The 11095-nt window shown below is 55.2% G+C and overlaps 1 protein-coding gene across 1 annotated transcript in view; it reads left to right on the top strand.

The window, feature by feature from the left end:
- The window catches only part of CSMD1 (CUB and Sushi multiple domains 1), a 710708-nt gene that overhangs the window by 436424 nt on the left and 263189 nt on the right, over positions 1-11095 (top strand). Inside the window, exon 10 of the mRNA XM_015570591.1 lies at positions 2988-3109. Coding sequence (XP_015426077.1) covers positions 2988-3109 — 122 coding nt within the window. The remainder of the gene's footprint in view (positions 1-2987; positions 3110-11095) is intronic.

Below are 11095 nucleotides of genomic sequence, written 5' to 3'. Positions count from 1 at the left end.
CGGGTGGGGAGATGGTGGAGACGCAGTTGGGGAGATGGTGGGGAGATGGTGGGGAAGCAGGTGGGGAGACGGTGGGGAAGCAGGTGGGGAGATGGTGGGGAAGCAGGGAATGGCTTAGGAGGCAGAGACCCAGGGAAGGAGGAGCTGAAGTTTCTGACTCTTGCTAAGAAGGCGGTTTAAATTAAACACCTGTGGTTCGATCACATCGTTTGAAGCTGTTGCACCTGTACAAAAAGTGCAGGTATTTATGCGGGAAACTGCCCAGTGCCAGTCGGTTCTCATTGCAGAGGTTCCACCCGTTCACGCGGCAGGAAGACATTCACGTACCGGTAGTTCCGTCCGCTGATCATTTCAACGGCTTCATTACAAATCTCGGCAGAAAGAGTTAAAATGTTAACTTACTAGGAAAGTGTATTGTAAAGGCAGAGGCACATTTAGGAGAAAGAAAAGCTCTTCTAAGGATCATTTTGGTGAGAGGCGAGGAAAGCCTCAGAAGGGCCTGGACCCACGATCGCTTCATGTGGACACAGTGTTATGTGCGCGTAAAGGGTGGGAAATGGGCCGCTTCCCATGAATATTCAGCCAATAGAGTTGTTACCGGCAATCCTGTTTCCCTGAGCTCCGCTCAGAGGGATTTCCGAGAGCCGGGAACCGATTTCACAGGCCAGGCTGGAGGTCAGCTTCAAAGCCGCCAGCGGGACGGGCACTGAAGCGGGTCAGAGCGCGGGCGTCCCTGGCTACCCAGGAGGGGACGGCCGGGCACAGATTGTCCCTGGGAAGGTAACCAATTCGGTCCCAGCATCACACATTCCTCAGAGGAATCCTTCCCCGAGTCTGAGGCGCTGACAATGGCGCTTAGATGAGATCAAGTCAAAATGAAGTCGACAGATAGATTCTGAGTAAACGACATCGTGCTTAACACCAGCCGTCAGGACGAGGTGTGACGCGGTGTGAGCATGTAACACAGGCTTTGTACCTCACGTCGCATGGATGGACTCTTCCCCAAGGGGTTTCTAATCAACGCCGTTAGCGTGCTGGGGCGTCGGGAAGACTTTACACCGGGCGTTCCGCTCCCGGACCCGCTGAGAAGGCGTTTCTAAAGACAGCCCGTCAGCGAGGGACCTGTGAGTGCGTCCGCGGTGTCCCGTTCACCCTGTTGCATGACCGTGTGGGCGATGGCCCACCTACTGCGTTTGGAAAACCAGATGCGTCTTCAGTTAAGAAATGTTTGGTTGGAAAGCCGCTGCCGATGTCGCTGTTTGAAAGCCTGGTGACTCGGGGTTTCGTTCATCCCTGTGGTGGGTGAATTCTCAGGGGATTGTCTTCATGGTGGGTAGGTATCCATCCGGCAACTGAAAAGCTGAGCCATCTCACATGTTCACGCGTGGACACCTGTAGGCCTGGGCATGACGGTGACGACGCCCAGGAGGGCGCTGTCTCCCAGGACTAAGAGTTCACACTCAGGAACCAAGGGCTGCGAGGGAGTGATCGCGGACAGAGAGGGGGGTCTGGGTGGCCAGCCGCATTTCCATTATTTCCGTGTCCATGGGAATGGAAAGGAGAAATGTGCTTCCCTGGGGGCAGTGAGCGGCAGGCGAGGGCAGCATTTCTCCAGACCCCGCCCTATGTGGCTCTCGGAACACAGGATCCTGGTCTATTTTGTTTTGTGTGTTTTTAAATATTTTTTAATTGATTTTAGAGAAGGGAGAGGGGGAGAGAGAGAGAAGCATTAATGATGAGAGAGAACATTGATCAGCTGCCTCCTGTACGCCCACACTAGGGATTGAGCAGCAACCCGGGCCTGTGTCTTGACCGGGAATTGAACTGTGACCTCCTGGTTCATAGGTCGTCACTCAACCACGGATCCCTGCCAGCCGGGCCCTAGTGACGGTGCAATCAGTTTGCCTGACGTGATGACTTAGGAAAATGAAGCTGACCTTCTCTCCTGTTAGTTCTCACTTTTTCTTAGTTTCTCAAACCAAGTTTAAATGATCAATGTTAAAACTGGGGCTCAGGCGGACATTTGATTTCCTATTATTGACTATTGATTTGAAAGGAAAACGGCTCCCCTCCTACAGAGGAGCCAGTTGCAGTGTTTCATGTTCCAAACGTCGTCACGTGTTGGGTCCCAACATTCCTCTGATTCGCTTGGTCTTTCCACTTGAAGGTACTTTTTCCTTTAGAGCGACTGTTTCTTTTTAAAAATATATATTTTTATTGATTTTAGTGAGAGGAAGGGAAAGGGGGAGAGAGAGAGAAGCATCAGTGATGAGAGAGAGTCATGGACCGGCTGCCTCCTGCACGCCCCCCACTGGGGATGGAGCCCACAACCCGGGCCTGTGCCCTGACCGGGATTCGACCCCTGACCTCCTGGGTCATAGGTCGATGCCCCACCACGGAGCCGCGGCGGCCAGGCTGAGCCACGATTTCCATTTCCTTCCTTTAAACTCTCACCTGTTTGAAGCTCCTGTTTGCCGTACAGGGTGGACATGGGGTGCTATAGGAGGGAATCTAAGGCTTGAGGGAGACATCGCAGCCCCCCCCCCCACCATGTGCAGTGGGAGGGACAAAGCTGGGGGCCGGGTGCTTATCCAGGGCCGTGTGTTGGTGGTTTGGTTGAGACGGAGACTCTGGTCCTGCGTCTCTCTACACCATGCTGTCCACTCTATCATATGCACCCGAGGGCACCCGATGTGCCCACAACCGCCCTCGAGTCAGAATGGGGCTCAAGACGGGCTCATTGACCTGACATTGTCCATGGTGCTGGCATCAGCTGGGCCGTGGTGCGGGGGGAAGGGCTGGGCACATGGACTGGAATAAAGAGTGTCAGTGGCAGCTGCAAACCAGGGTCTGAGTGCTGAGCGGCACCCACTTGCCAACGAGAGCTCAGGAAACTGTTCCTTTAGCCGCCGGATGCGTTCCACACTGCTGTCGCCTCCCCCGGGCGGGCAGGCGGGCGGAAGTAACTCTCCTCTGTGTGTTTGCAGCTCGGACGTGCGGGTCCAACCTGCGGGGGCCCAGCGGCACCATCACCTCCCCCAACTACCCGGTGCAGTACGAGGACAACGCCCACTGCGTGTGGGTCATCACCGCCTCGGACCCCGACAAGGTAAGGCTCGCCTCTGTGTGGCGGGCGCAGCGGCAGCCGGGTTTTTTTTGGACGACAGACGGACAGCCGGGCGGTGTCCCGCGCCCCGACCTTTGGTTGCTGGGGCTGAACAGTGAAAGCTGGGCTGTGTGTCCGTCTGTCCCCCTGGGCTGGAAGCCAGCCCGGAATCCCACCGGGAAGGGAGACCCCCGTGCGGCCCTCCTGGGTGTGGTGGGTGTGTCCTGTTCCCTCCTCCCGGCCTCACCGAGAGTGTGGACGGCCCCGCTGCTCTGTCCCGGTGCAGGACATAGGATGTGACATGTGCACAGGTGCTGAGGCGGTCGCCACGCGCACTGAGTGAGCACACATCGCTCACGTAGCTGTGGATTTGCTTGTGCTGGGAACTTCAGTGTCTTCTCTCTCAGCCACGTCTAAGCGCGTCCATGAAGCAGCACCAAGGCCAGGCGGGCCTGGTGGAGCGGAGGTGCTGGGGGGGGGTGTGTTCTGCAAGGCTCTGCAGACCCCCCTCCCCACCCCACGTGGCGTGGAACTTTGCTGGCCTGTGCGATGGGGAATCTTAGCCGGGCCGAACCAGGGAGGCATGGCAGCATGCTCAGTGCATCCTCACGTTCTGTGTGGAGCACGGGGGACGGTGCTGGTGCGGCCGTGGGGAGAGCACCCCAGGTGACAGAGGCTGGGGGTCAGGCAGCTGGGACCTGCTGCAGGTGCAGAGGTCACCCTAGGGTGCGGGTGGGAGTCTCTCCACCCCTCTCTCCAGCTGCGTGGCCAGGCAAACAGCCGACTGCGTGGAGCCCGGCTTTGCCATGGAGTCACCGGCACTCACCCCCACAGCTGCGGTGAGAACCTAAAGCCCTGCAGCAGCTGACACTGCCGCCCCGCCCCTCCTCTTCGTCATTGTTACTAAGTGACCATTAAAGCCCGGACCTGGAGGCCAGGGGATGGCTTCCCGTTTGATGCCAGTGGAAGTGGGGGGCCCTGTGGTGCCCAGGAAGGAACAGTGGTCGGCGTGTCGTGCCCCAGGAGGTCCCTCTGCCGACAGTGAGGCCGTAGGGAAGGGCACAGTCCACTGCAGGAAGCGCAGGCTGCAGGGTAGAGATGGGAGGTGGCAGGAGCCGGATCAGGACAAGAACTCGGGTTCCGAGGGAAGGAAACGTACTGGGGAGACTTGAAGGGCCAGGCAGACACAGCGATGCACACACTCACACCGCGCCGTCTCCCGGACGGACGGATAACTCGGCAGCTAAGGAACAGGAGGGAAGCCGCCGTAACTGTAGTGCTCGCAGGAAAACGCAGCTGATCAGCGCTCTTCGGGGAAGGAGCGATTCCCTCTTCAAATTATGAAATTATTCCGGGGCGTTTTTACATAATTTTAAGTAACAGATTCATAGGATCCAGAAAAGGCGCTCATTTGCGTTGAGATTATGGTGAAGGCAGCATTAAATAGCATGTAAAATAGCTCGCGATGTTTGAGATGGGATCTGAGTGGTGATGGTTCCACAGGTGGTATTTACACGAGGAGACTGACGGATGCTGCGAAGCCGGGGTGGGACCGGCTGCTACAGTGTCCTTGGTGTCGATCCCGGACCCTGTGCAGCCCAGGGACCAGGGTGGCTGTTTTACCTGCGCTCGCTCTTTAAAAAAAATATATGTTTATTGATGTCAGAGAGGAAAGAGGAGGGGGAGAGAGAGAAACATCAATGATGAGAGAGAATCACAGATCAGCTGCCTCCTGCATGTCCCACACAGGGGATCAAGCCTGCAACCTGGGCAAGTGCCCTGACCGGGAATCAAACCGTGACCTCCAGGTTCACAGGTCAACAGTCAGCCCCCTAGCCACACAGCCGGGCCCACACTCACTCCTGTCACCTGTCACTGGACGCCCTGCAGAGTGGGCTGTAGGTGAAGTCTCCTCTGAGTGTGAGCTGCCCCCTGGTTCTGGGCCATCCCACTTCTCCACGTTCTCTATGGGTTAGTTTGTCTCCGTCACCTCCTTACATCCCCATGTGCCAGCCCGTCCATCCTCACGGCACAGATGGCTGCTTTCCAGGAGCCGCGTGTGGCTCTGGGACAGTCTGGGGCTCAGGTCTATGACTGTCCTTCCTGTGTCCTCTCCCTTCAGGCTCAGGGCATCCATGTGTCTCCTTCCCACTCACCGGATTTTCTCAGGACCCGCGGACCCCGACTTCCTAGATCAGATGCGCTCATGTTATCACCTCTGCTTGCTGCTCCCAGGGAAGGAAGAGAGGGCCAGGCCCACGTTTTTGATTTCCTTGAAATTTGTGCTAAAACCTGAATCGCACGCACACACATGCACACATTCACACACACATGCACACTCATGCTCACACACACTCATATGCACACATACACATGCATACACATGCATGCACACATACGCACACACTGCAGACAGCATTTTCAGGACGGGTCTGCATGCAGAAGACACTGAGGAGATAGGGAGCCATGACAGAGACTAGAGGAGACCCCAGCACCTGCCCACTCCCTGTGAGTGAAAGGCCAGGGGGCGGGGCTTCGGGATGGAGTGGGCGGGGCCAGGAGCCTGGGGCAGCTTCTCAGAGAAGCCATTTACTGATGGGTTTTTCAATAACAGTGCCTTGAGGGGAGGACACTTCCATCACATGTGGGTGCACCGTAGGCATCTGGGATGGGGATGGAATGACTCTGAAGTATCTTCTCTGTGCAAGTCTCGCCCAGAATGGATGAGAGTCGGTCGCGGGAATGGTGGGCGTCCCGTGAGGCCACACTTGCTGGGGAATGAAGAGCTGCATCGACCAAACACTGAGGGGCACAGAGACCGCGGCATCGTTAAGACTCGCTTTACACTACCCCGCTGTCTCCCGGCCAGAGTCCCACGAATTTGCTTAGTATTTGGGTCCTAAAAACAGCCAAACCCAACGTGCTCTGTGTTCCCAGCTCAGCAGGGCCTTTTCTCAGCAGTGTCTGCCGCAGGGAACACAGAGTCCCTGGCCGCCATTGGCTGGGTAGTGGTCGCCACTTTGCAGGCTTTGGCTGCTGTATTTCTGACCTGCCCTTGGGCCCACAGTGAGCAAACCGCATCTCCACGTGGGGCCCGTGACCTGCCCATCTGCGTGAGGCGCGCCTGGTGGGTGTGAAGTCTGTGCTCACGGCCTGCTCCCTGTCTCCGGGACGCCCTGACGGGGGAAGTGAGCTGGCAGCCGCAGCAGTGCCCGCAGGCCCGGAGGGGCCAGGGAGCCAAGCAGACGTGCCCACTGGGCTCCCTGTGGTCAGAGGGGAGCAGTGTCCTTGACCTGGACATGCCCCGAGGAAGTGGGCCGTCCGTCACCCCTTCCTGTGAAAGGGCGAGATGCAGGTGTAGGTGCCATTAACGGGGCTGCAGCGCCCCTCGCTGTGCCTGCCTCCTGGGCCTCAGTGAAGGGATGTGAGTGTTTCTCTTTGTAAAATGCCTCTGTTTTGTTGTTGAGGAAAAGGCCTGTTTCCTTTGACACGTTTGCTCAAGGACTGAGCCAATACTGTCCTCTCCTGGGATCACTTCTGAACCCTAACATGACAGACAACGGGGCTCCTAATTAAACGTCGCATGTTCAGAATATCCATGTGGGCACTCATGATTCTGAATAGCTCCCGGGTGGGATGCCATGGGCACCGCCAGGGGCCGATGGAACACGTGTGAACGTGGAGTAACGGACTTTAAATCATCCAGAGCCCAAGTGTGGGACCCACACTCCTCTCCTCCCGGACTTGTCCTCGGTCAGGATCACAAGCTCCCGTTGTGACATCATCCATTTAACACCCGAGAAGCACCGTCCGTCCACACCTCTGCTCTACGAAAGCAGCTCTTACCCCACATCGGGCTGACTTGCTCCACAGATGCCGTGCGATTAACATGTCCAGCTACAGCCCGGCCGGCGTGGCTTGGTGGTTGAGTGTCGACCTAGGAACCAGGAGGTCACAGTTTGATTCCTGGTCAGGGCACATGCCTGGGTTTCAGGCTTGATCCCCAGTGGGGGGCGTGCAGGAGGCAGCCCATCCATAATTCTCTCATCATGGATGTTTCTATCTCTCCCTCTCCCTCCCTGAAATCAATAAAAACATATTTTTAAAAATAAATAAATAAAATGTCCAGCTATCACACTTCATGGAAAAAAGGTCTGACATTCAAGTTGCGAGTCTTACAAAATATGCATATGTATGCAGATAGCTAAATGATGGAAATGGAGAGAAAATTCAAAATATGATTGGCACACTTTAAAAGCTCACATTTGAATTAAATGTTATCAGAAGCAAATGTATATCTACAGACACACATATTTTAAATTTATATGTAAAACAAGTTTATCTTGATGTGGGATTAAAGGAAATGAGCCACAATTATGTAAAACCTTCCCGGAAGCAAGCTTTTAATAAGCTCCTTCAGATGTGGAATTTTCCAACTGGAGCTCAGGTACCTGAGCTAAGTCCCTGGGCACCAGGCATCGGCCACCCTCCTGCACCCAGAGCTCCCTCCGCCCCGCCCAGCCTCAGGGGGGAGGGCAGGGCGCCTCAGGGGGGAGGGCAGGGCACCTCCGGGCTGGGACCTTCCCGTGCCTGGCCAGGTGCACTCTGGCTACCCCTCCAGGAGGGCAGGGAGCCTCCAACTTCTCAGGCTTCTGCCCTGCACCTGTGCCCCTGCCCTTACCCAGCCCTGCTCAGGAACGCTCTCTCCTGCTCCCTCCCGTCCCCATCTGCACACCCTAAGCAGGCCCACCCTCTGCCAGGCATGGCGGCCTGGCTCACCCTGCCTCTGAGAAGGGGAGAGGGGCCTGTAGCCCTGCTTTCCTGAATGCAGGCAGCTCTGAAGTGCGCAGCATGGCCTTCTGCAGCCTGGGCTTCCCAACCTTCCGATCTCCTCTTACGTTCACAGCGTCAAAACCGTCCCACCCCAGCCGGCGTGGCTCAGCAGACAGAGCGCCGGCCTGCGGACTGAGGGTCCCGGCTTTGGTCTGGTCAAGGGCACACGCCCGGGTTGTGGGCTGGCTCCCCCGTGTGGGGTGTGCAGGAGGCAGCTGTAAATGATTCCCTCTCATCACTGGTGCTTCTCTCTCTCTCTCCCTCCCCTTTCCTCTCTGAAATCACTAAAAAAATATTTTTAACAAATGATGGAGCCGTGGACCTTTGCCGGTGTAGGGACCCCTGAGCCGCCGCATCCACTTGTAACGGACGAGCAGCCCGCTGTCCGTGTCCAAGTTTCACAGCAACCCTTCCCATGAGCACGTATGTTACCCAGGGAACGGAATGGAGCCCAAGGCAGCCTATGAAGTAAGATGCGTGATGAAACGCTGCATGAGAAGGCGATGTGGCTCAGTGATGGTGTCTCCTCCTAAAATGCTTCTTTGAAAACCACTTGTCTGCACTCAATGTAACAAGAGCAAACTCTGCTGCTCCCCAAGTGCTCACGGACATGCTCCACGATAGACGACCTGTGAGGCCACAAAACAATCCTTAAAGAAGTTAGAAGCTTGAAATCACGCACAGTCTCTTTCTCCATCACAATGGGAGGAGACGTAAAATAAATAACAGAAGTACAACTTGAAAATGCACAAACGTGTGGACATTAAACAACACGCTCATCAACAACCCATCAGTAAAGAAGTCACCAGGGACCTAGGAAATATCTCAGACAACTGGAAATGGAAACACACCGGACTGTATGGGTGCAGCAAAAGCCGTGCCAAGAGGGCAATTCATAGCTATAAGCAATCCCTTCAGAAGGTCTCAAATCAACAAGGAACATTGCATCTTCCGGAATAGAAAAAAACGAGGACCAACCAAATCCAGAGCAAACAGATGCAGGCAGCTCATATGAGTTAGAGCTGAGATAAGTAACATGGGAAATAGGAAGTAATAGAAAGAAATCAATGTAACCCAGAGTGGTTCTTTGAAAAGATCAACAAAATTAACAAACACCTGGTGAGATGGAAGATGACAAGTGTATGTTTTGGAATTCAGTATTCAAAGTACATGATCGTCCTGTTCTTCTTATTGGCATGGATCACGTTAAAATGCCAGGAGGAAATGGACAGAGAGGTAGGCCACGTCATTAGGTGCACACATGTGTCGTGTCCATGCTTGCAAACGTCCCTGCTGTGACTAAAGGCACTGATTTTCACACGCAGTGTGCTCCCCTCCCCATTAACCACAGCAGACACCCTGCCCACGGGAGCTGTCACTCATAGATCATCGAGGCTGGGGCACCCTAGGAGAGGATGGTGGGACAGGAGAGGACATGGGGCTCCGCTGGGCCGGATCCATTTCCACTGTGTGTGGGCGGAGCCACAGCACGGGTTTCCAAGTTGTTTATAAATAGATCCCCCTGGGAAGCTGACACTTCCCCCATCACAGGGAGCTAGGAGGAGGTGTGTTCTCGGTGCTGCTCCCACGGCACGAGGTGGCGGAAATCCTGTGAAATCACCTGCACGTGGATAACCGTTTCTCCCTCTCACCCAGACCGTGATGTGTGTAAGGATCCCTGCTGGACTCTGCAGTGCCTGTCACCCTCCCCTTCCTTGTAAAGATACCATGTGAAGAACTCTCCGTGTGAAGCAATGGTACCTCAATTTTTCTTTTTAAGTGATGGTGTCCCCTCCCCTTCCCCTTTCTCTTCTCTCCCTCCCTCCCTCCTTCCCTCCCTCTCTCCCTCCTCCCTCCTCCCTCCCCCCTCCCCTCCATCTCTCTGAGAATCAGTGGGAGAAATACCCTTGGGTGAGGATTAACAAAACAATATATGAGCCAGGGACACTTGGCATTTTAGAAACACAACGCTTGGCTTCGGTCCTCTGACTCAATTGAGAAAAGCCAGATCAATATTGTATGTACCACTTCAACTTTATAATTTAAAATTTTGATGAAATAATTATAAGTCTAGTTTTAAACAAATCAGTATATTACACTGAAAGTGTCTAGGTGACAGCCCTCCATCCACTGTGTCAGGAGGGGCAATATTGGGGGCGCCGAAGGGGTCCGCGTGACCATACATGGCGTACTTTTGCCTGACACTCCGTTGTCAAAGGCTCAAATTACTTACCCTGTTTTTGCAGATACATGCCAATCAGATGCACATTTATATGCACAAACAGTATTAAACCTTAATGAGTCCCAGTAGCCTCATATTTGAAGAGAGGACTATTTCCAGAAATAATTTCTGCAGGTGTTTTCTGTCTGTCAGTTTTCAGTGTTGGGGGCAGAAAGAGTCAATGATCTCACAGCCCCGGTGTCCGCCCAGGCTCCTCTGTCCCTGTACCCGTGGCCCCACAAACCCATGTTTGCAGGGACCCATTCGGGAGCCAAGTCTGTTCCGGCCCAGGGGTGCCCTTTTGAGACCTTTTACCCCACTCGATGGTTTCACGTGGGGAATGCTTTGAGGCAGATTAACGCGGCAGCTCCGGGGGATCTCAGCTTTTTCTGGCATGTTCTCTGCTCTCTGAGAGCGTCTCTGAGGAAGAGTCTGTCACCTGGTCACCCAGGTGAAAGGCATGCTGGGAAAGGTGTATTTTCAGCACGTGGGCGCGACCGAGCAGACGGGATCGGGTCGCGGACAGAGCAGGAGGTGACACTGTGGCTACGTAGAGGACGTAGAGGACGTGAGCCGCTGGCCCCCAGCCTGTGCCCTGAGCCCCACCTGCCCCGGTGATGAGAGGGAGGGAGTTTAGGGGGAGGGTTCGCTGGTGGCATGGAGGCCGTGGCTGCGCTGCGTTCAGTCTGAGTGGTTTGGTTTGTGGCTGACACTGGGTCCGGACGGCAAATTCCACAGGATAACCCGTCTGTGGGCATCTCTTTGCTGTGTCTGCAGTGCTAGGGCATTCCTCCACTTCCTAGTAAAACGTAAAATAGACTGACCATCCGGGCGGGCTTCCTCCCGCTCCCCGGCACAGAAGGGGTGGCTCCTCCACTGGCACAAGAGCATCGTCACGGAGGCATGGTCCCCCCGGGGAGAAGGCGCTCTTCCTA

Source organism: Myotis davidii, unplaced genomic scaffold, assembly GCF_000327345.1.
Source record: "Myotis davidii unplaced genomic scaffold, ASM32734v1 scaffold807, whole genome shotgun sequence".
In the NCBI taxonomy this organism is placed as follows: Eukaryota; Metazoa; Chordata; class Mammalia; order Chiroptera; family Vespertilionidae; genus Myotis; species Myotis davidii.
Note: the sequence above shows the minus strand (reverse complement) of the source record. Positions and strands in the feature narration are given on the sequence as shown.